General features: G+C 44.8%; 3 protein-coding genes and 1 long non-coding RNA gene across 8 annotated transcripts in view; 2 read left to right on the forward strand and 2 right to left on the reverse strand.

The window, feature by feature from the left end:
* Positions 1 to 10,473, reverse strand: part of LOC143172045 (importin-11-like) — a 206,043-nt gene extending 195,570 nt beyond the window's left edge. The window contains exons 1-2 of the mRNA XM_076361261.1: positions 10,374 to 10,473; positions 9,544 to 9,622 (exon numbers count right to left, since the gene is read on the reverse strand). The gene's annotated coding sequence lies outside the window, so the exon portion shown is untranslated. The remainder of the gene's footprint in view (positions 1 to 9,543; positions 9,623 to 10,373) is intronic.
* Positions 10,474 to 13,343: 2,870 nt separating this feature from the next.
* LOC143171921 (uncharacterized) lies at positions 13,344 to 14,950 on the forward strand. The gene is made up of 3 exons (XR_012997239.1): positions 13,344 to 13,588; positions 14,232 to 14,318; positions 14,691 to 14,950. It is a non-coding gene; the product is annotated as an uncharacterized LOC143171921 (long non-coding RNA).
* A 1,441-nt stretch (positions 14,951 to 16,391) lies between these two features.
* On the forward strand, positions 16,392 to 21,640 carry LOC143171920 (dimethyladenosine transferase-like). The gene is made up of 6 exons (XM_076361105.1): positions 16,392 to 16,605; positions 16,717 to 16,810; positions 17,583 to 17,647; positions 17,995 to 18,060; positions 18,561 to 18,661; positions 19,437 to 21,640. The coding sequence occupies exons 1-6, from the start codon at positions 16,496 to 16,498 to the stop codon at positions 19,481 to 19,483; spliced, it is 483 nt and encodes a 160-aa protein (XP_076217220.1). The 5' UTR covers positions 16,392 to 16,495; the 3' UTR covers positions 19,484 to 21,640.
* LOC143171919 (kinesin-like protein KIF2A) overlaps positions 21,457 to 25,159 on the reverse strand; it is a 75,649-nt gene continuing 71,946 nt past the window's right edge. For 4 of the 5 annotated variants that reach the window (XM_076361104.1, XM_076361102.1, XM_076361103.1 and 1 more), the window contains one exon: positions 21,457 to 23,240. In XM_076361104.1, the coding sequence (XP_076217219.1) occupies positions 23,155 to 23,240 (86 nt within the window). In that variant the 3' untranslated portion in view covers positions 21,457 to 23,154. The remainder of the gene's footprint in view (positions 23,241 to 25,159) is intronic. The other variant, XR_012997238.1, reaches the window with a different exon arrangement.

A 25,159-nucleotide genomic window follows, 5' to 3' on the forward strand; every position in this document is an offset into this window, starting at 1 on the left:
AACAGATAATGGGCCCGGGTACATAAGCGCAAAAACGCAGGCCTTTTTGGCACAGTGGGGCATTCGACATATCACTGGTATCCCTTATTCCCCTCAGAGCCAGGGTATCGTTGAGCGGGCTCATCTCACTCTCAAGCAGCTACTACAAAAACAAAAAGGGGGAATGCTAGGGGAATCACCGCAAGCCCGCCTCCATAAAGCAATATATGTGTTAAATCATCTTACGATCAGGGAAGACAGGACAGCAGTTGATACCCCTAACACGGTAATAGCGAGACACTTTACATCTTGTAACTCAGCTTCTCCGGTAGGAGAAAGGGCTCGGGTGTGGGTCAAGTCATTGGAAAATAGCCAACGGGAAGGCCCTTATGATCTTATAACATGGGGGAGAGGATATGCTTGTGTTTCCACAGATCGTGGACCCCGGTGGATACCTGCCCGCTGCGTTCGACCGTATCTGGACAAGGAGCCCAAGGAGCCCACAGATGCATCAATGGTTTGAAGTAGATTACTGGGACTTACACAAAGTATCTTGTTCGATATTCGGGGAACCACCTAGTGGGCCAGGCCGCGCCAGGGTATATAGGGGACCAAGTGGGTTGCCATTAGCCGTGGACTGGGAGCACCAGGCGGCGGAGAACAGTCAACTGAATAATCGAGAGGTGACAGGAATTCCCTGCCTCCAGTGTCCCAGGTCAACACATCACGCATGGACTTTGTGCAAATGCGATAATTGCGAAAGAAACTGGTATTGTCACTCTCAGTTCTGGGCGGGAAGGTGCACAAGGTGTAAAGGGAACATCACCGGGAATACCGAACCACAGATTCTACAGCTAGTGTGTGGGAGATCACATGGTGTCCCCCAGCTGTGGACTGTGTGGGAAACGGACTGGGAGAGTGCTAAACACAGTGTGACAAACGATTTGGGTGGAAATGGAACAAAAAGAGAACGTAAACCATGACGCCAGCATGGGGGGGTGTCTTGTGGCTAGTATCACTGTGTGCGGTCGCTGCGTTATGGGCACCCTCACAGCCGAAGGAAAATGTTTGGGTAACTCTGGCCAATCAGACAGGACAGGATTCCATCTGCCTGTCGATATCTTCCCCCGGCAACCCCTTTTCTACCTGCCTAGTGGGGCTTCCTTTAGATAATTGGGACTTGGGCCTGACTAGCCCTTTCAAGGAGGCCTGCGGGGGGGGACGACATGCCACTGACAATTGGGATGGATGCCTACCACATCTTAATCACTTGCCAATAGAACCTCAGGAACTCAAGCTATTAGGGTCCATAAAAATGGATTGGTGTTTGTATTTCAATTATTCAGGGGCAAATCTTTCCCGGGCCTGGTCAGTTAACGCTACCCTGGAAATCTATAAAAATGAATCACTGTGGTGTAACCAGACAAGCAGCAATATATCTAAATCATCCAACGCACCTATAGGATTACCCAGGGGGGTCTTTTTAATATGTGGAGACGGGGCCTGGCCTGGCATTCCCTCTCATATTAAAGGTGGGCCGTGTTCGTTGGGAAGATTAACTCTACTACTGCCAAACACATCTATGATCCTAGACCACAGAAGGGGCACCCCTAAGACGCGCAGTAAGCGCGGAGCACATGCCTACACTTCACAATGTGATGATGCTGTCGACCTATGGAACCGGAACACTATAGCTGTGGTTGCAATCTTGGCTCCAGGTGTCGCAGCAGCAAAGAGTTTGGTCACATTAAATAAATTAGGATGTTGGCTAGCGAAACAATCAAATGCAACCTCTGAAGCACTAACGGGATTACTAATGGATGTAGATTCTATACGACATGCTACTTTGCAAAATAGAGCAGCGATAGATTTTTTTGCTTTTAGCACAAAGCCATGGGTGTGAAGAGTTGGAGGGAATGTGTTGTATGAACCTATCTGATCATTCGGAATCAATTCACCGCAGCATTCAGATGTTGAAGGAAGGAGTACAGAAGCTAAGAGTGGAAGACCCCTGGGATTGGTTGGATAAATTATTCGGGAAATGGGGTCTAAGCGGCTGGTTAAAAGGACTAGCCAAGCTAGGAGGACTATGCTTAGTAATGTTCCTTTGCATCCTGGTTTGTGTGCCGCGTCTGTTACAAGGTATGCGAAAAATGATTGAAAGATCGGTTTCAGCAGTGTTTCTAGTAAAACAAAAAGGGGGAGATGTGGGGATGGGAATCTCACTAACGGACATTCCTGAGTTTGATTTTAATGAGCAAACACTGTACCACCTGGCACGAGAAGGCACATAAGCAGAAGATAACGGAGAAAGGAACGTACAGCTGGAAGGAGAAAAACAAGATAAAGACCATGAGGGCATTTCGCATGATCAGGAAGAACGGGCCAATCTGCTAGAGCATAGATGCGCGTGAACACAAGGCTATAACCTATCTGCAAGCTGCAGGTAGCGCGTGTACACTTCTGCTTGCTATAAAAGATGCTAACAAAGAGCAATAAAGGTCTTCGGTTACTGTCTGCCAGAGTCCGTGCCGTTAACCCCCACAAATAAGCAGTTACCCAAAGATCCAGATGAAGTCAGGTACATGCAACCCATATGGCGGAAGTTTGTACGGAACGCACCATCGTCATATGCCAACTCATTGGCAGTAACGACCTGGAAAGATGGAGAGGAACAAACAGTGGATGAATTGGCTAGTCAACTCCAGCAATATGAGAAAAGTCTCTCTTCCTCCCTTGTCTCGGCTGTGGAGAAACTGTCCCGGGAGATCCAGCAACTCAGAGAGGATAGGTCCTACTCCCCACCTGTATGGACCAATATCTCAACTATTAGGAGTCAGCGTTCTTTTGCTCAAGATAGAGGATATAAAGAGTACACACCACGAGCCACCCTGTGGTTGTACCTACATGACCACGGAGAGGCCATGAGGAAGTACCTCAGCCCTAGGGGCACAGGTACATGAGTTGCAAGGGAAAACAATCACAGAAAGGGGGTTCTTCCAGGAAAATTGCTGCTCCAGTTTCCAGCGGGCAGTTCCCCAGACAGAGTAGAAGGGCTCATCTTACTCCTGATCTTAATGAAGGGACTTTTGATTCGCATTTACAAGTGAGTAACGGATACTATGACCAGGACTAGAGGGGCCCTGCCTCCAGCCAGGGGGAGGAAAGGGACAACCGGGTTTACTGGACCGTGTGGATTCGATGGCCTGGCACATCGGACCCACAGGAGTATAAGGCTCTAGTGGACACCTGTGCACAGTGTACCTTAATGTCATGAAGCTATGAAGAGGCAGAACCCATCTGTATTTCTAGAGTGATGGGGGGATCCCAACAGCTAACTGTATTGGAGGCTGAAGTGAGCCTAACTGGGAATGGGTGGCAGAAGCACCCCATTGTGACTGGCCCAGAGGCTCCGTGCATCCTTGGCATAGACCACCTCAGGAGAGGGTATATATAGGACAAGCTCAGGTCAGACACATTACTAGGAAACTCCTGGTCTGGTACAGCCTTCTGACTACTACCCGCTGTTGGTTGTACAGGCTGGCAGTGATGAGGTTGCAGAGAGAAGTCCTGCAGTGATCAAAAGGGACTTCAGGGCACTGGGGCGACTGGTTCAAGGATCAGGAGCACAGGTAGTGTTTTCCTCAATCCCTACAGTGGCAGGGAAGGATACTGAAAGGAACAGGAAAACACACCTGATCAACACGTGGCTCAGGGGCTGGTGCCATCGGAGGAATTTTGGCTTTTTTCGTCATGGGGAGGTTTACACGGCACCGGGCCTGCTGGCGACAGATGGAGTCCAGCTGTCTCACAGGGGGAAAAGGATTCTTGTTCATGAATTGGCAGGGCTCATCGAGAGGGGTTTAAACTAGGTTTGAAGGGGGAAGGGGATAAAACCAGGCTCACTAGAGATGAGCCTAGGGGTGGCATGCCGATGCTGGGGGTGAAATCGATAGCCCAGCTCAAGTGCATCTACACCAATGCACGCAGCATGGGCGGCAAACAGGAGGAGCTGGAAGCCATTGTGCAGCGGGAGAGATATGACTTAGTCGCCATCACAGAAACATGGTGGGGTGACTCCCACGATTGGAGTGCTGCAGTGGATAGCTATAAACTCTTCAGAAGGGACAGGCGAGGAAGGAGATGTGGTGGGGTGGCCCTGTATGTTAGGGAGTGTTTCGATTGTCTAGAGCTCAATGATTGTGATGATGATACGGTCGAGTGTTTATGGGTAAGGATGAGGGGGAAGGCCAACGAGGCAGATATCCTGCTGGGAGTCTGAAGGGGCGAATGAAGCGTTCTGCAAGCGGCTGGCACAAGTCTCAATCGCTAGCCCTTGTTCTCGTGGGGGACTTCAACTTCCCGGACGTCTGCTGGAAATCCAACACGGCAGAGAGGAAGCAGTCTAGGAGGTTCCTGGAGTGTGTGGAAGACACCTTCCTGACACAGCTGGTAAGTGAGCCTACCAGGGGAGGTGCCTCGCTCGACCTGCTGTTTACAAACAGAGAAGGACTGGTGGGAGATGCGGTGGTCGGAGGCCGTCTTGGGCTTAGCGACCATGAAATGGTGGAATTCTCGATTCTTGGTGAAGTAAGGAGGGGGGCCAGCAAAACCGCAACCATGGACTTCGAGAGGGCGGACTTTGGCCTGTTCAGGATGCTGGTTGAGAGAGTCCCTTGGGAGACAGTCCTGAAGGGCAAAGGGGTCCAGGAAGGCTGGACGTTCTTCAAGAAGGAAGTCTTAAAGGCGCAGGAACAGGCTGTCCCTGTACGCCATAAGAAGAACGGGCAGGGAAGACGACCGGCCTGGCTGAATGAGGAGCTCTTGCTGGGACTCAGGAAAAAAAGGAGTTTACCACTTGTGGAAGAAGGGGCAGGCAACTCAAGAAGAGTACAGGGATCTCGTTAGGTCATGCAGAGAGGAAATGAAAAAGGCATTCTTTGCCTCAGTCCTTAATAGGCAGACCAGGTATCCTCAGGGTATTCAGCCCCCTGAGCTGGAAGACATGGACGGCGAGCAGGATAAACGCCCCATAATCCAAGAGGAAGCAGTTAACGACCTGCTACGCGACCTGGACTCTCACAATTCCAGGGGAGGTTTAGATTTGACATGAGTAAAAATTTCTTTACTGAAAGAGTGGTTAAATATTGGAACAGGCTGCCCAGGGAAGTGGTTGAGTCACCATCCCTGGAAGTATTTAAAAGATGTGCAGATGAGGCGCTTAGGGACATGGTTTAGTGGGCATGGTGGTGTTGGGTTGACGGTTAGACTCGATGATCTTAGAGGTCTTTTCCAACCTTAATGATTCTATGATTCTATCATTTCATGGACACAAAAGGGTACCGGTGGGCTTTTGGTATAGCTGCCTTGAAGACGGAAGAAATTAAACAGCTGTCCACCTTGCCTGGTCTCTCGGAGGACCCTTCTATTGTGGGGTTGCTGAAGATCGAATAACAACAGGCGCCGATTACCACCACAACGGTGCACCGGCAGCCATATCGCACCAACCGAGACTCCTTGATTCCCATCCATGAGCTGATTCGTCGACTGGAGAGCCAAGGAGTGATCAGCAAGACTCGCTCACCCTTTAACAGTCCCATATGGCCAGTGCGGAAGTCTAATGGGGAGTGGAGACTGACAGTAGACTATCGTGGCCTAGATGAAGTCACGCCACCGCTGAGTGCTGCTGTGCCAGACATGCTAGAACTTCAATACAAATTGGAATCAAAGGCAGCCAAGTGGTATGCCACAGTTGATATTGCTAATGCATTTTTCTCAATCCCTTTGGCTGCGGAGTGCAGGCCACAGTTTGCTTTCACTTGGAGGGGCGTCCAGTACACCTGGAACCGACTGCCCCAGGGGTGGAAACACAGCCCCACCATTTGCCATGGACTGATCCAGACTGCACTGGAACAGGGTGGAGCTCCAGAACACCTGCAATACATTGATGACATCATCATGTGGGGCAACACAGCAGGAGAAGTTTTTGAAAAAGGGAAGGAAATAGTCCAAATCCTGCTGAAGGCCAGTTTTGCCATAAAACAAAGTAAAGTCAAGGGACCTGCACAGGAGATCCAGTTTTTAGGAATAAAATGGCAAGATGAACGCCGTCAGATCCCAATGGATGTGATCAACAAAATAACAGCCATGTCTCCACCAACTAGCAAAAAGGAAACACAAGCTTTCTTAGGAGTCATGGGGTTTCAGAGAATGCATGTTCCAAATTACAGTCTGATTGTAAACCCTCTCTATCAAGTGACCCGGAAGAAGAACGATTTCAAATGGGGCCCTGAGCAGCGACAAGCTTTTGAACAAATTAAAGAGGAGATAGTTCATGCAGTAGCCCTGGGGCCAGTCCGGGCAGGGCAAGATGTAAAAAATGTGCTCTACACCGCAGCCGGGGAGAATGGCCCTACCTGGAGCCTTTGGCAGAAAGCACCAGGGGAGACTCAAGGTCGACCCCTAGGGTTTTGGAGTCGGGGATACAGAGGATCCGAGGCCCACTATACTCCAACTGAAACAGAGATATTGGCAGCATATGAAGGGGTTCGAGCTGCTTCGGAAGTGATCGGCACTGAAGCACAGCTCCTCCTGGCACCCCGACTGCCGGTGCTGGGCTGGATGTTCAGAGGGAGGGTCCCCTGTCCACATCATGCAAATGATGCTACATGGAGTAAGTGGGTCGCACTGATCACACAACGGGCTCGAATAGGAAACCCCAGTTGCCCAGGAATCCTGGAAGTGATCATGGATTGGCCAGAAGGCAAAGATTTTGGAATATCGCCAGAGGAGGAGGTGATGCATGCTGAGGAGGCCCCAATGTATAACAAACTACCAGAAAATGAGCAGCAATATGCCCTGTTCACTGATGGGTTCTGTCATCTTGCGGGAAAGCATCGGAGGTGGAAAGCTGCTGTATGGAGTCCTATGAGACATGTTGTAGAAACTGCTGAAGGAGAAGGTGAATCGAGCCAATTTGCAGAGGTGAAAGCCATCCAGCTGGCTTTAGACATTGCTGAATGAGAAAAGTGGCCATTGCTCTATCTCTGTACTGACTCATGGATGGTGGCAAATGCCCTGTGGGGGTGGTTGCAGCAATGGAAGCAGAGCAACTGGCAGCGCAGAGGCAAACCCATCTGGGCTGCCGCATCGTGGCAAGATATTGCTGCCCGGGTGGAGAACCTGGTTGTAAAAGTCCGTCACGTAGATGCTCACGTACCCAAGAGTCGGGCCACTGAAGAACATCAAAACAGCCAGCAGGTGGATCAGGCTGCTAAGATTGAAGTGGCTCAGGTGGATCTGGGCTGGCAACAGAAGGGTGAGTTATTTCTAGCTCGGTGGGCCCATGACACCTCAGGTCACCAAGGAAGAGATGCAACATACAGATGGGCTCGTGATCGAGGGGTGGACTTGACCATGGACGCTATTGCACAGGTTATCCATGAATGTGAAACATGCGCTGCAATCAAGCAAGCCAAGCGGTTAAAGCCTCTCTGGTATGGAGGACGATGGCTGAAATATAAATATGGGGAGGCCTGGCAGACTGATTATATCACACTCCCACAAACCCGCCAAGGCAAGCACCATGTGCTCACCGTAGTGGAAGCAACCACCGGATGGCTGGAAATATATCCCGTGCCCCATGCCACTGCCCGGAACACTATCCTGAGCCTTGAAAAGCAAGTCCTATGGCGACATGGCACCCCAGAAAGAATTGAGTCAGACAACGGGACTCATTTCTGAAACAACCTCATAGACACCTGGGCCAAAGAGCATGGCATTGAGTGGGTGTATCACATCCCCTATCATGCACCATCCTCTGGGAAAATCGAACGATACAATGGACTGTTAAAGACTACACTGAGAGCAATGGGTGGCGGGACGTTCAAACATTGGGATACACATTTAGCAAAGGCCACCTGGTTAGTCAACACTTGGGGATCTGCCAATCGAGCAGGCCCTGCCCAGTCAGAACTTTTACGTACTGTAGAAGGGGATAAAGTCCCTGTAGTGCACATAAAAAATATGCTGGGGAAGACAGTCTGGGTTATTCCTGCCTCGAGCAAAGGCAAACCCATCCGTGGGATTGCTTTTGCTCAAGGACCTGGGTGCACTTGGTGGGTGATGCGGGAGGATGGGCAAGTCCAACGTGTAACTCAAGGGGATTTGATTTTGGGTGAGAATAGGCAATGAATTAAATTGTATGATGGTAATTTCTATCTAATACTGTATATCATCGCTTCTATGGTGGCCATATGCCATATCACCGGTATCACAGTAAGAATCACCCAGATTAATGAAGAATGAACTTTGATGAAACCAAGCAAAGTGCAGCGATGATAGAACCAGACAAGCGCAGCGGTGATGGGACCAGAACTGGCTTCAGCATGCAACAATCCACCACCACACACCATCTCTCCTGCTCTGAAGGACTGTTATGACAGATGGAGCCCAAAGGCATGGACTAAATGAACTCAACGAACATTTTACAGGGATGGCCCATAGACTAAGGGAATGATATCTGTGTGTATATATCAGAAGACAGGGAAAGGGGTGGTGATTAATGGGAATGTATTGGAAAATATGGGGACCTGGGCATGACGTAGATGGTATAGAATAAGGGGTGGATACTGTCCTGGTTTTGGCTGGGATAGAGTTAAAACCACCGGGTTAAACCATAACAGCAGGTCATGTATTCATTCCCTTTCCCTCATTATCAGGCCCTGAAGATCATGTGAACCAACAAGACAAACCAGATTTCTTCTTCCCCTCCCTACTGGCCTCAAGATTCCTGGGCGCCAGGCTGATTACTCCCTTCCTTACCAGCCTTGAAGGTCCCAGGCACCCGGCCAACCAGGTGTTGTTCATGACCCTATCACAGAACAGGGAAGCGTAACAGCACACAGAGCACTGTCTCTGAAACAAGCAGTTACAAGTCCTAAGTGGGGAACTTGGACCGGAACTGCTGCTGGACAGTGAGACCTGTGACCCCCCAGTGGCCAGGGACGCCTCCATCGTCATCTGCTTCCTCCGAGGACTGAGTGACTCATATTCTTTATTATGATTTTCGAATCTAGATTATTATTGTTATATTGATACAGCAGACCTTGTATTAAGATTTGACCTGATCTGCAGAGGGTCCGATGATTAGAAATTATAATTTAAGTTGTATTATAAGTTCTGTATTACACTAATTATAGATTGTGTACGATATTGGTTCTGCTTGTAGAAATCCTGTGCCATTCTAATCATAAATTCTGTGCTATACTAATCATAATATCCTGTTAAAAAAAATAAAGCTTTAATTGTAACTACGATTTAGTGCCATCATCATTCTGCCAAGGATCCTTAAAAGAACCTGTCTGTCCCCTTAGTGTCGGGTGACAATGCCAACTTGAAAACCACAGCAAATACATTACAGACATCACTTGACCTCTGAGACAAGGGAAGCAAGGCACGTAGTAGCAGAAGTTGGAAGCAATATCAGTACTGGATGCAGGGCTACGTTCTTATGTTTTACACATGTTGTTTTCTAAGGTAACATAAACTGGAGAAATAACTCACCACTACTGCACTGACCCTGCCTTTGGTTTAGAAAAGAATCTGTTTTCCAGTAAGACTTCAACTGCTGTTCTTCAAAAACCTGTAGGAAGAAAATAAGCACCTTTAATGAAAGACCAATACTTGGCCTTTCCTACAAAAAAACAACTATCAACAAACCACACAGCTTAATGCTTCATATTCTTCTGATGCCTTCCCATTGATTCTACCCAGACTGAAAACTGTTTCAATTTGAAACTAGGAAATAGTTCCCTGGAATTAGGTAACAGTTCTTTTTTTCTTCTGATTCAGAGAAAGCACTTTGCCATTGCCAAACAATATAAAACACAAAGCCAAGTTGTCTTATCCTTGGCAGTCAACAGAAATCAGCACAGAAAATTACACACAACATAAAAGCAATGCTGCACTAGTACAGAACAGCACCTGGTAGCTCAAATAAAAATACAGAAGATGTAAACAAACAGTCTATATACACGGCTGAAGAGCGGCCGGGAAGAGCATCGCTCCGTGTACTCCAACGTTAGGGCTCCTTCCTCCGAGCTGTGCCTTGCTCTAAGCCGAAACCACTTTTCCCTCCCTTTCCCTCTCCCCGGCATACCGCCCGCCTAACACGGCGCGGCGCCCGCCCAAGCCCAGCACCGACCGGCTCCACCTCGCGCCGCTGCCCGCCCGTCATGCCGAGGGACCCGGGAGGCCGCCCGCCCGCGACGCCGGGGCGGCAACTCGCAGCCGCCCGCTCCTGGGCCCGCACCGCCGCCACCCCCCCAGTCCTAAAAGGGCAGCCCACGATAGCGGGGAAGCCCCCGGGCGGCGACCCCGCGAGCGCGGCTCACCGTGGCGGCTAGCAGCACTGCACGCGGCCCCTGACGCGCGTGGCTCCACCCGTACCGAAGCTCGCACCACGAGCCGGAACCAACTGTTGCCGCTGCGGCACCCAACCTCCCCCGGCGCGCCGCTGCTGGCGTCATCGTCCAGCGACACGCGGCCGGCTCTCCCCGCGGCGCGTGCGGATGCCGTCAGACAGCGCGCGAGAGGGGCCGGCGCAACTTCTGGTGCGCATACGCCTCTCACCGCTGGAGGCGGAGACTCGAGGTGGTTTGGGCGGGGTGCCTACTGCGCCGCGTCGCCTGACGTCAGTGGCTTTGATGGGTGGAAAGGTGGGGGAGGGTTTCTCAATAAGGAGTGGCGGGGCCACTACCGATCTTCGGGGCGGATGTAGCTCCGCACTCGGTGTCTATCTCCGCCAGGGATGGCCCTGCTGTTCAGTTTGTCCCGGAGCAGCGAGCTTAAACCTGTAGCGCAGCAGGCCGGGGTTCACGGCCGCCGAATAACGGCCTATGGGGTGCACCAGTGCCGCTCGTCTCAGGTCTGCTAGGAGACGTTACCAGCGCGCGGCCTTTGCGCGGGGAAGTGGCCTGCAAACCTGGGTTGCTGCCACACCGCTTCGGTGCAGTACGGCTGTGAAATCGTGGCTGAATTAATTGCAATTCCTTGTTTTAAAATAATAGGACTATTGGGCTTTCCTCACAACTGTTCACTGCTTCGTTTGTGTATTTCACATCAAATCAGGATAATGGCTTTCTCCTGGAGTTTGGTGTGTAAATGAAAATAATTGAAGAAAATTTAAACTTTTGACAGTTTTACTTATGTATTGTGTGATTATTCTGAACAGTTATAATGATGGGGATGAATGGTGTGAAGGGGCTGTAGTAGAAATGTATGATATTTACATTCACATATAATTTTACACTTGATTTTTTGTTTGTTTATTTTGGGGAATACCAAATATTGAAAAAGTACTTGATGAAATCCATAGGCTGGACTGTCAGATATCTCTGTATAACTGGATAAGGAGTTACTGTGTGCAAGTGTAGCCCCACAACTTAGTCTGTTTCCTCCTGTGTAATAGCACTTGGACTCTTAACAGCAACAACAAACCCCCACCCATACTGTGTACCAACAATAGAGGATTATTTAATTATAAACCACAGTTTCAGATTATAAACTGATAGACCATTTATATCATATGGAATGTTGTGGTTTAACCCCAGTCAGTAACTAAGCACCACACAGCCGCTCGCTCACTCCCCCCCACCCGGTGGGATGGGGGAGAGAATCAGAAGGGTAAAAGTGAGAAAACTCGTGGGTTGAGATTAAGACAGTTTAATAGGTAAAGCAAAAGCTGCGCACGCAAGCAAAGCAAAACAAGGAATTCATTCACTCCTTCCCATCAGCAGGCAGGTGTTCAACTATCTCCAGGAAAGCAGGGCTCCATCATGCGTAACAGTTACTTGGGAAGACAAAAGCCATAACTCCGAATGTCCCCCCCCCTCCTTCTTCTTCCCCCAGCTTTATATGCTGAGCGTGATGTCATATGGTATGGAATATCCCTTTGGTCAGTTGGGGTCAGCTGTCCTGGCTGTGTCCCCTCCCAACTTCTTGTGCACCCCCAGCCTGCTTGCTGGTGGAGTAGTGTGAGAAGCAGAAAAGGCCTTGACTCTGTGTAAGCACTGCTCAGCCATAACTAAAATATCCCTGTGTTATCAACACTGTTTTCAGCACAAATCCAAAACACAGCCCCATACTAGCTACTATGAAGAAAATTAACTCTATCCCAGCCAAAACCAGCACAGGAATTAGTGAGTTAAAGCATCCTGTTGCTTTATCACCAAAAATTGCTGAGAATCACCTTTTAAATAATTTTTTTCAAGGTTGAAACGTAAGGTTTGCTTTAGATAGTAGGTACTGGAACAAGGGAGATCCTTCCAGGACTGATGAAAGAAGAAATAATTCTAGCTGTTCATATACAACAGCGTAATGCTGAATATTCTGACCCAGAGAAATTTAAAAAATGTTTCTTTTCTCTTTCCCCTTGTTATCTGTTCTCCCTCAGGTTTTTCCTGCCTTCTACTCATCCACAGTTACCTGGAATGGGTATTATTCTGGGTTCTTTACCTCTCTCTCAGTATCACCTCTCACCACATGGCAATAAAACAAAGCCTAAATAGCCAATGCAATTGACTTCCCACTTACTGTTTATTAAATAACATGTATTTAGCTAGGAAAACATGCTGTCATTCTTTATGACATTAGGACTGTGTATATTCCCACATTTAGGTGCTCTTCCTAGTAACTCCTCCTGAAGAGTCTATTCTCCAGACAACTTAGAAAAAAAGAGATCTCATGCTATGTGCTATATTTGTAGCCCTGCAGCTGAGCTTTTTTTAACCGAACAGGGTAACACTGCTGCAAAGCACACTTGCAGCTTCTGCAGGAGCCTGTTTTGGGCACAGAGGTCTTGCTTTTGTAGGGAAGATCATGCTCTGCTTGTAAAACCCGCGATTCTTAAGCTAAATCTACCAGCAGAACCCGAAGCAGCAGCAGCGAGAGAGCCCGGCGCAGCTGCCGCGCGGTCTCGCCCACGAGCGACCTGCCTTGTGCGGGCGGACTCAACCCCAGCGAGGAGCACCGGAGCGGCCCTGACACCCCGCCGGACCGGGCGGGCGGTGTCCCCCACGGCGCTCCGCACGCCTCCCGTGACGCGCGCTGGCCCAGCCGCGGTGCTCGGCGTTACTTGTAGTCTCCGCGCGGCGCCGAGCTGGGCCGGGCGCTGCCATGCCCAAGGTGCGGGCGGGGAAGCGGCTGCAGCAGGAGCGCAGGGAGGGTTACAATACCGGTGAGTGAGGGCCGGGCTGAGCGGCGACGGGGCTGGGGCCTACCGCCCGGGCGCGGCCTGCGCTCTTCCCCCCCCACCGCGCTGCCCTTGGTCGGGGGACACCTCGGTGCTGGAAGCGGCCCTGTAGGAGGCTTAGGGGAGGGCTGCTCTCGACAGGGAATGTGGTTTGATCTGAAAGAAGCGTGAATGCCTGCTGCAGATGAAGACCTTCTTCTTAGGTAAAAGTTTCTTGTTGTGTTTCCACGGGATATGTTTTCATTTTGAGTAACTTTGCTGCTCTGGCTGCACTGTACCGTAGGCATCCTGTTCAACACTGGAGCTGGCCAACACATCTTGAAAAACCTCCTCGTTGTCAATAGCATCATCGAGAAGGTGGGTGATGGCTGCTCAATGGACTGCGGCCACGGAGCAGGATGGCTCCGCACTTCGGTTTTAGAGTAAACACTCCTCTGTGGTCTCAACTGCGACTTAAAGCTTCAGGAACAGCTCATTTCATATACTTGCTATGCAGGTTGACAGTCTGGCATCCAGCATTTGTGCTGAAGAACCCAAACGGTTAGTCTTTTCAGTCTGTGTTGCCTGACAGCAGGCTTTGAGCTTAGAAAATAGTGCTGAGGCGTTCAGACAGGCTAACGTGGGTTCCCTATGGATGGGGAAAAGCCTGCGCCCTCCATGCCTGTGGTGCCTAACAGCTGCTGCCCCCAGGGCTGGGGAGTTTTTTTGAACATGCCAGGTCATGTTTTTGAACATGGCATTTTGAACCAGGTCAAGGAGGTGATTGACCAGAGCTGCTCTAGGGGTTGAGCTGGGTGCTTGCTTACTTTTCTATATTTGGCCAAGGATCTCTCATAAATTAGTTTTCACTGTTTCCTGCCCATCCCTTTCTAAATGATATTCACACTCCTCTGTTAGCTGATTTCAGCTTTTTATTGAGCTGCATGTACCTTTCATTTTAAAAATAAATGGTTGCTTGAAATCGGTTCTAGAAAAATACTGAAATGCTGTTTGTTCTTAGGCTGCCTTACGATGTAGAGATGTCATTCTGGAAGTAGGCTCGGGAACCGGTAACCTGACAGTAAAGATGTTAGAGAAAGTTAAAAAAGTAAGTGTGAATTTCCCCCCCAAGCTCAAACTACATTGTGGCTTAGACTATGGCAAACAGAAGGATCTTCAGCTATCTGATTCAAATAAGTAGAATTACTCTATGGATATTTTTCTTAACATTTTCATAATTCCAATGAGTTTTTAGCTGCTCATGTAAATCTTGTATGGTTTTATCAAACTATATTGCTGTTATCCATTTATGCGATGTCTTGCATGTTTTGTGGTGGTGGGGGAAGGTGCATAGCATAATAGGAAATATTTAAGAATTACTTAATACTTTAGCAATAGTTATAGTTTTTTTTTACAATTTGAATTTTAATCCCAGTTAGGAGGAGTTATATAAAGTTGCAAATATATACTTTGTTTTCAGGTTATTGCTTGTGAAATTGACCCTTGACTTGTTGGTGAGCTTCAGAAGAGAGTCCAGGGCACATAAGTATCAACTGTGGAAATAACAAGCACTTAAAGCAGTGGACTTGCTTTGGCAAAAACTTCAGCAACGTGCTTCTCTGAAGTGCATTTTCCCCCAGGTGTCTGGCAAACAAACTTGAAATCAAGGTTGGAGATATCTTGAAAACAGACTTACCATTCTTTGATGCATGTGTAGCTAACTTGCCTTACCAGGTATGGGCTAAACAACATGGCAATTTTTTTTTTTTCAATGATAATTTCCCAGAAGTTATACTAATGCTATTATTCTTTTCCTCAGATTTCTTCACCTTTTGTTTTCAAGTTGTTGCTTCATAGACCTTTTTTCAGGTATGTGGAAGAACAGAGCTCTGGATTACCTGATAAAAAAAAGATAGTTTAAAAAATATTCCAAAATATTTTTTTTTTTTTTAGTGTTCTTAAAATATCAGTTTGGATCAGAGCCGCACCAACGTTTTTCTATAATATGAAAACTGCCAGTGCCTGGAAATTAGTTTATGTCAATGTATTAAGCACGAGGAGAAAATTTAGTCTTGGCATCAGTGATTGTCCAGCTGATGAAAACAGGAGTTGCACCTGTTTGCAGTAGTATTATAGCTAATTGTTATTCCAGGGATAAGCAGGGCATCGTAACATTTCAAATGCCTTCCTACCTTAGGGAGGAAGGGTGGTAAGGGTAGAATTGAAGCCAAGCCATTTCCTATTGTCTGGTCTAAAAATATAACTGCCTTAGGTACTTCTGTGTGTTGTTCAATATGTCAGCAGTTTTTGATTCCTCTCACTGAAGCGCTAATGTTAGTGACATTACTGGTCAATTTTTGGAGCTAGAGAGTTTAGGTTTGAAGGACTCATCATAGAATTATTCAAAATGATTTGTTACAGTCTGTCCTGGTTTCGGCAGGGATAGAGTTAATTTCCTTTCTAGTAGCTGGTACAGTGCTGTGTTTTGGATTTAGGATGAGAACAATGTTGATAACACATGGATGTCTTAGTTGTTGCTAGGTAATGCTTACACTAGCCAAGGACTTTTTAGTTTTCCATGCTCTACCGACTGAGAAGGCTGGAGGTGCACAAGAAGCTGGGAGGGGGCACAGCCAAACTGGCCAAAGGGACATTCCATACCATGTGACGTCATGCTCAGTACATAAACTGGGGAAAGCTGGCCGGGGGGACCGCTGCTCGGGGACTGGCTGGGCATCGGTCGGCGGGTGGTGAGCAACTGTACTGTGCATCACTTGCTTTGTGTATTATTATTATTATCATATTATTATTATTATCATTTTATTTCAATTATTAAACTGTTTTTATCTCAACCCATGACTTTTTCTCACTTGTGCTCTTCCAATTCTCTCCCCCATCCCACTGGGGACGGGGGGGGGAGGAGTGAGCGAGCGGCTGTGTGGTGCTCAGTTGCCGACTGAGGTTAAACCACGACACAGTCATGCACAAAACTCTGAGACTAGCCTCTGCCTCTTTGATCTTGATCCATTTAGCAGTATACAGAATCAAATTCTATTGTAGCTTTAAGGAGATTTAGATGGTTTCACCAAGTTTTGTGGTGTTTTGGTTTTTTTAATGCACTCTGAGATAATTAAGGCAGAGTGTGTTTATGACAGACTTCTATTGCTTTTAAGTGCTGAGGGAAAGCCTGTGTTTTCCAAGTCTGTTAGTTGGCTTTTGACTTAAAAGCTGATTAGACTTCAGATTCCTTTTCTCATTTCTGTTATTCTCAGGTGTGCAATACTTATGTTTCAAAGGGAATTTGCACTTTGGTTGGTTGCAAAACCAGGAACTAAACTATACTGTAGGCTCTCTATTAATACTCAGTTATTAGCTCAAGCGGACCATCTGATGAAGGTATGTCATTCTGTGTTAGAGAACAAAGCTATCAAAGAGAGAAGAACGTTTCTAGGAATGTGAGGATTTGCTGCTTATTCATACAGCTGCCTGACTTCTCCCAACTAACGGGTTGGAAAGAACAACTTCAGGCCTCCTCCCAAAGTTGAATTCAGTGTTGTCAGAATAGAGCCAAAGAACCCATCACCACCTATCAACTTCCAGGTGAGCATCGTATACTCTAATAACAACAAAACATACTAGTCATAATACTTAATTTCATTTTTCTTTTCACTTGTTACTCAGTTCTGTATGCTGTTTTCACTACTAAGTACCAGCTATTCATTGGCATTTACAGAATTCCAAAATGCATATTCCTCTATTGATCAGGGTTGCATTAGGACATTACCTGAATGTGCTACCATCAATTCGGGTGCTGCTTTGTTTACAGTATTTCTGACAAGACTGAGGTACCATCTCCATGCCAGTTGGAGATTTGCTAGTAATAATGTCCTTTTCACAGTATTTCATATCTCCCAGAGACCTTTCTGGCTGATGACTTTGTTGCTTATGATCAAAGGAGTATCTATGAGAACTTATCTTCAGATGAGTGTGTATAATCTCAGAAGACAGATGTTACAGGATAGTATTCTTAAAGTTATTTTTTAAAATGCTTTGATCTTCAAGACCATTTCAGCCTTGCCCAAGGTTAGCCGGATTTTTTTTCAAGTATCTACCTTCTCAGTACATAAGATGTGCCCAATAGTGCCTGGGCACAAAAAAGAACAATTCAAATGTTTTTGTGGGTGAAGTATTTTCTCCTCCATTTGTATTGCTTTGTCCAAGACAGGACTGTTTTTTTATTGTTTAGAAAGATATTTCCCTGAAAGATTTTTCTTTGTGTTCAGTATTGTTGTGAAATTGTCAATAGTGTTTGTTCTTGTTTGTAGCAGCTGTATGTTCCTTTCTGTAAATATTGTACAATTTTTAATTTCAGGAGTGGGATGGTCTGGTAAGGATAGCCTTTGTTAGGAAAAACAACACACTCTCTGCAGCATTTAAGTAAGTAATTTCTATAGGAGGAAATCTTTTCAAAGTTTGAAAGTCCATCCAGTTAACCATTTCTTTTGTGCAAATGCATAGCAGTGTTATATGCATGCCAGCACAGTCTGGGATAAACCATGATGGAGAATTGATGCTGAGGTCACAAGCTCTTCTGAAATGAAACTTTTTAGAAGAAAACTAGGGAGCTGTTTAAAAAGAACAGCTCTGTGTAGTCATTACAGGTTGTTTTTTTTGTTGTTTGGTTTTTTTTTTAGTAAAGATTAACAACCACTCAAGTAAAAAAAAAAAAAAAAAACCTAGTTAAAACTCAATTTTCATTCTAAACTTGTATTTTTTTTTTTCAGGTCAAGTGCTGTAGAGCAGTTAATGAATCATAATTACCGAATTCATTGTTCCTTACATAATACAGTAAGTTCCTTTTTAATATATTAAATTCTACTTTGTGTACTGTGACCTAAATACTAACGTTTATAAGAGTAAAAAATTAGCATAGAAAAGCTTAACATGTCAAAGTTTTTCCAAGAGAGTTTGAGGGAGGGAGGAACCTAACTATTTTCTTAAAGAAAAATCCAAAAGGGTCACTAAATTATAGTGAAAAAAATGAAAACTGAATATATTGTTAATATATTGGCTGTACATGTCTCAAGGACTGGCTTTTACCAAAATCTAGTAAGAAAACTTTTTGTGTCTGCTTAGTAATACTGTTGGTGATTCATTTATAGTGAATGAGCTGAGGTATAAAAATTCAGACACAAGAATACAATAATCCATACAAGAAAAATACAACTTACTTACATCACTTGAAACAAGAACCATTCTAAAAGCAGGAAAAGAATAGATTATTTAAATTAACCTTTTTTCTGTGCTATGAATAGAAAGCAAATTTGTATCCTATCTTCCATTGACATGAAATACCCGAAAACTTCAAAATTGCAGAGAAAATACAGACAGTCCTAAAAAATACAGGCTACTTGGAAAAACGAGCCTGTTCAATGGATATAGATGATTTCATTAGGGTTTTTTTTCTCTTTATGCCTTCCTTTTAAGCTTCTTCAAATTCTATCTGCATCTGTACCTATGTAGCACAGATTAGTATTGGATTACATAGGAATAGTACTAACCCTGTTTTCCTCTCAATACCAGATACTCCTTGCTTCCAGTCCTGAACATGAAGAAACACTTAAACCCTATATATATTTTAACTGCTGCTTACAGTATTGAGAAGCAACTAGCTAAAGATCCCTACTTCTGGTATTTGTGTACTAGACCCTTCTATGTCTCCTCTAAAAATGGCTCTAATAACAGAATTGGATATTATAATTTCCCTGCAGACTTACACAGCCCTTCCCTGTCTGTCTGTCTTGAAGATTAGGCCTTACTTAGTCTATAGCATAATTTGGAAATTTTAGTAATTAACTGCTATCTTCTGCTCTTACTTCTGGTCAGTTAATTTAAGTGGCAAGAGTAATCATCTCCTAATTTAAGATAAAATTTCCTAGCTGCTTCTCAGAGTAACAATTAACACAACTACTGCTCTTTAAAGAAACGTAGTAAACCTGGTAGGATGCAATATAAATAACTGCACTGGAAATATACCTGCATCTCTAAACCAGTAAATTTGCTAATAACTTCTAGTGTAAAATTTGTAACAATTCTTTATGGCGGTTGATCAGTGATGGCTGCTTTCATGCTATTTTCATATGTTCTTTGCCAGCCAGCATGTCTTAGAAATGACTTAATCTGAAATATAAATTAGTAGAAATTGTAACATGAATATTTCACTTTTTCAGACTGCTGCATGGCTTCAATTCAGAAGGCATCCATTTCTCATAGATTCTACTGGAAGAATGAAAGTTGTTCTGTATTTTGTCACCTAAATCTTACCTAAGCCAGAGTGACTGCAATGGGACAAACTCTTCTCGCAAAAGCAATGAACGGAATACAGCGTACACACTCTGGTTCTTATTGAGAACATGCAATTTTATCACAGATAATAGGCAAGAAGCTGCCGCTCTGTATTTTAAAAGCATTAAATTCTTTCAGGACTGAAGTGAGGTGCTGGACTTTCATATGACAGCATATTTTTAAATATACCAAATGACATATGGATTGATGCTGCCATAATTGAAATCTGTGTTCTCTGATCATGGACTTCATCTCAGTATATTCTTGTGCAATACTCAACAGTACAACCCATAAGTCTGGGCAACAAAACCAGATTTGTAGTCATTCCATTTGTTTGGGATTTTTTTGTTTGTTTTAAAGTATATTTAAACACTTTTTTTTGGGGGGGTTGTTTTTTGTCAACTGTAAATTCAGGCAGCTATTTTTATAAGAAAGCTACTTCGCCCTTCAAGGCAATGAGGAGCTTTAGCATAGATCAAAGCTTTCAGTGAGTCTTAGAGCAATTCATGCCTGTGTCCTGACAGAAAGACTTATTGAAGTGTCTTAATATAGTTTGGATTATATATATTTGTTATTAAGGACAAGGCAGAGTTTTTTTCCCAAGTTTGCATTAACTCTGCATAGCAGCTGTCAAAAGAAAAATCCACTTTAGTCTGTCTTATGATTCAGGAAAACAGTAACTGTTAACTCTGTAGCATCATGTAGGGGTGAAGGCCTGACTCTATGTATTAATTACCATAAGTCATTTTTTCATGTATAGCATATCTCTTTCCATCAGACCACAGTAAGTGGAGAAGAGGCAAATTAGCAAAAACTCCTCTAAGATATAACTTCATTTTATACATGTCCAATGTCAATACTTTAAAAGTCATTGGAAAAAAAAATGTACAGAAACATGTACTTGAATTTGTAGGCATCCTGAGAGATTGTCTTGGAAAACTGAATTGCTCATTTATTTTATAATTTAACGATTCTAGTGCTGCTTCACTGCATATAGAACCAATTTATGAGTGAGTATAAGTAGCCACAGCAATATGGCTGTGGCAGTAACAATACCAATACAGAAGGAACAAGTATTGGAGATTTGTGTCACATGTCTTAAATGCTTTTGTTTTACAGGACAGGAATCAAGATAAGCTTGTCTGAGTCCTATTCAAGTAATTCCAGTCCATCATAGCAATAGGCTACAGGAATTCAAGTGCTGTAACCAGCTGTATCAATTTTTTTAATCTTGATTCTCACTGATTCAGTATCAGTGTAGATCTGATCTTTACAGCAGGCTCTATTTGCAAAGGCTGTCTCTTAACATTCCCCCCCCGTAGATGCAATTTCAACTTGCATCTGCTACTTGACAGGACCATGTCATTTACAAGGCTTAGTAAAAAAAGTTGCTGAAATCTAACTGCCTCTGTCCTTCCTGTCCTCTTTGGTACCCCTATAAACCACATCCTGCTTGTGGCTCTAGGCTTGCATGAAGGAATAGTAGGGAAGCTACTGTTTCTCATGTAGGATGCCTCAATCTTCAGAGGTTTTTTAGAAAGTAAGATTTCTCTAGAGCAACTTCAAAGAAACCCTCTGGTATTATACAATAACCTGTACTATTGCCTACTAACAAAAGCTGCTGCCTTCTATTTCATTGGGGTTTTTTGTCTTCCATCACAGTTAAAAGAAAATTCTTAAATGTTCAGAAAGATGTGTGATGTTTCTTTTAAGACCTGTTGCAAAACTTGTCAGGACAGTCCTCTGGGGAGCTTCTTCCTATATGACAAATTTGTACAGAATAGTTAGTTTCAGAAGTAAATATTCATTCTGAAATCGGAGGCCTTTTGAAAAGTGTAACTCAGATGTGTTTACAAAATGAAACCCTTCCCAAAGCAGAACAGAACTTTCATAGAAGTAAATTCTCATCTGTAATTCATTTAATAGCTTAATTTATTAAACACAGTATGTAAAATCTACATTGTTGTTTCAGTTTTCATGTTTACACACAGGAGGATTTTTTTTTATTGATGCGACAAGAGCTTCCCATAGCCTACCTTCCTATGGGAGATACAAATATTAAACACTAAGAGAATTCCTGGCTCATTTAACTCTCTTTTCATTGCCTTCCCTTTATTTCCCTCCAGGCCTGGTACAAACAAACAGGCTTGTATTACAAAAGTAATTTTTAAACAGTTCCAAGGGAAAGTCTGCTGATATGAACTCCTGGAAACAGGGAGAACTCCTAGAGAGGTCTACAATTCTTCATTTGACAAGAAGTTCTTACATGAAAGGTCAATCTTTTTTGGATACTGACTTGCAAAAATAACTTGAGTGCCATCACCTAAAAAGTGCTGATACACATGGCGCCATTTGTGAGAATTCAGGTACTTGTGGGATTTCTATTAGCGCTAGGTAGAGGTATTGTGCAAATCCTCAAATGATGCAATTTCACCTCACTTTTCAGCTGCTGGCACTGTACAAAGGGAAAAATAGGTATTAGCTACTTTTTTTAAAGCATCAGAGCTACTTAAACTACCTGCAAACTACAGTTAATGTAAGCTTGTCATGCATCAAAAGCCAAATTTTAACAATATGTGAAAGGCCAATATGTATTTCTTTAGCTGGATCCCTGAATTTTGTTAGCCTATCCATATGCAGAGGTCAGATCGTACCTTTATTCTGACAGCATTATCACACCACACCACATACTGTATATCTGCATTATCCTAAGATACAACTCAGTACTTGAACATTACCCTTTATTATACATGAACTAATTTATATTTTTGGGTTTTTTGTTGTGGTTTTTTTCATTACAGAGGAAATGTTAGAATTATATAACTATTCTTTATGGTATTCAAATAAATTTAGATTCCAGATTTTTTACAAGGAGGATGGAATGTCCAGCTGTTTGTCCACTCTAACAGTTCTTGCAGTTCCTGTTCAAAGGATATGGCACATGCTGTGAAATGCACTAGCCACCAAACAAATAAAAAGTCTCAAAACACATTAAAATGTACACACACTAAAAGTAATTTATATTGACAAAGAAGGAATGTTGTTTATTAAGGCTGTGCTTCAGAAAGAGGATGTTTAGGGTTAAGTAGCCTTCATCAAGGCACAGAATGGGAAGAGGTAAGCACAGCTGTCTGTAGAAGATAAGTTATGTAAAACCACTAGTGAGGTATGCATGCACGCACACAAACACAATTTAAAACTGCACAGCTGGTCTTTGCAACAAAACTGAACACAGTTAAAAGGAAATACTGTGACTTTTTAATGGCCACAGTTTTACTTCGTTATTAAAAACACGGCAAATATTTCCAAACATAAAATTCACAATTTGAATAAATGAAATATTTAAAACAAGTGCTTCACAGATCTGAACCCTGCATGGTTGTACTGTCTGGTCTAGAAGCATTTTGTAGACATCATAGGAGCATTTCACACAAAACTGAAAATGTCATTCAGGTGAATAAGAAACAGGACATTTTCACAGACATTTCTAACATTTTTACGCTTTCAAGTAGTTGAGTTCTTACGGCCACTGGGTTTTGTAACGAATGTGTGCTACAGCAGTACAGGTTCATGGATTCCTTTAGCAGCAAAGGCCCATTTCAAAGGGCACGTGGTCTTTTCGGGTTGATCTGTTTACTGGCCTGTTCCTCCTCTTGTAGAGCTGCCCGGAAAGATTTCACTTTATCTTTAATGAAAAAGAGAGAATGAGTACTGATGTGCCTGTGCTCAACACAGATCTTGAAACTAAGCCCTGATGCTCCACATCCTGGCCCTAATGCACAACAAAGAACATTCCTCCACAAAAATAGCTGATGCTACAAACTACAAGAGGATTGAGATAAGCTTAAATTCAATACTTACCATACAAACAAGTTGCTTAGCAACTTAGTCCTTTCTTAGATGCTACCCCGTCTCTAGGCAGGATAGGATTGAAAACTGCACAATTGCATTGTGCAGCTCAAGAGGAAAAAGAAATTGCATGATCTCTGGAAGCAAGGTCAGGCTTTGCAGGAAGATTACAGAGACGTGGTTCTCATATGCAGGGAGAAGACACGAAAGGCCAAAGCTCAATTAGAGTTGAAACTGGCCAGTGTTGTGTCAGACAACAAGAAGGGCTTTTTTAAGTACATTAATAGCAAGAGGAGGTCTAAAGAAAACATTGGACTGATACTTGTTGAAGATGGTCACCTGACTAATAGGGATGAAGACAAAGCAGAGGCATTCAATGCTTTTTTTGCCTCAGTCTTTAATAATACTGACAGACCTTGGGCTGCCCGGTCCCCTGAGTCAGAGGAGCACGAGTGCAGGAGCAGTGACTTTCCATTTGTGGACACTGAAATTGTAAGGGACCAGCTCTATCAGCTGAATGTTCACAAGTCCATGGGGCCTGATGGGATTCATCCCAGAGTACTGAAGGAGCTAGCGGATGTTATGGCAGGACCCCTCTCGATCATCTACCAAAGGTCTTGGGAGTCTGGGGAGGTCCCTGCTGACTGGAAGCTAGCCAATGTTATTCCAATTTACAAGAAGGGCAAGAGGGAAGACCCAGGGAACTACAGACCTGTTAGTCTAACCTCAGTACCTAGAAAAATTATGGAGAAGATTATACTGGGTGCTACTGAAAGGCATTTAAAGGACAATGCAATCATCAGGCACAGTCAACATGGGTTCACAAAGGGAAAGTCCTGTTTAACTAATTCGATATCCTTCTATGATAAGGTCACCCACCTAATGGATGAAGGGATGGTGGTGGATGTAGTTTTTCTGGATTTTAGTAAGGCTTTTGATACTGTCCCTCACAGCACCCTTCTGGACAACTTGTCCAACTGTGAGATCACAGAAGAGAATCATAGAATCATTTAGGTTGGAAAAGACCCTTAAGATCATCGAGTCCAACCGTTAACCTAACACTGCCAAGTCCACCACTAAACTATGTCCCTAAGCACCACGTCTACACATCTTTTAAATACCTCCAGGGATGGCGACTCAACAGCTTCCCTGGGCAGCCTGTTCCAATGCTTGACAACCCTTGCGGTGAAGAAATTGTTCCTAATATCCAGTCTAAACCTCCCCTGTTGCAACTTGAGGCCGTTTCCTCTCGTCCTATCACTTGTTACTTGGGAGAAGAGACCGACACCCACCTCGCTACAACCTCCTTTCAGGTAGTTGTAGAGAGCGATGAGGTCTCCCCTCAGCCTCCTTTTCTCCAGGCTAAACAACCCCAGTTCCCTCAGCCGCTCCTCATAAGACTTGTTCTCCAGACCCTTCACCAGCTTCGTTGCCCTTCTCTGGACATGCTCCAGCACCTCAGTGTCCTTCTTGTAGTGAGGGGCCCAAAACTGAACACAGTATTCGAGGTGCGGCCTCACCAGGGCCGAGTACAGGGGCACGATCACTTCCCTACTCCTGCTGGCCACACTATTGCTGATACAGGCCAGGATGCCATTGGCCTTCTTGGCCGCCTGGGCACACTGCCGGCTCATGTTCAGCCGGCTGTCAACCAGCACCCCCAGGTCCTTTTCCAACAGGCAGCTTTCCAGCCACTCTTCCCCAAGCCTGTAGCGCTGCATGGGGTTGTTGTGGCCCAAGTGCAGGACCCGGCAC

This window comes from Aptenodytes patagonicus, chromosome W (genome assembly GCF_965638725.1).
Source record: "Aptenodytes patagonicus chromosome W, bAptPat1.pri.cur, whole genome shotgun sequence".
Lineage (NCBI taxonomy): Eukaryota > Metazoa > Chordata > Aves > Sphenisciformes > Spheniscidae > Aptenodytes > Aptenodytes patagonicus.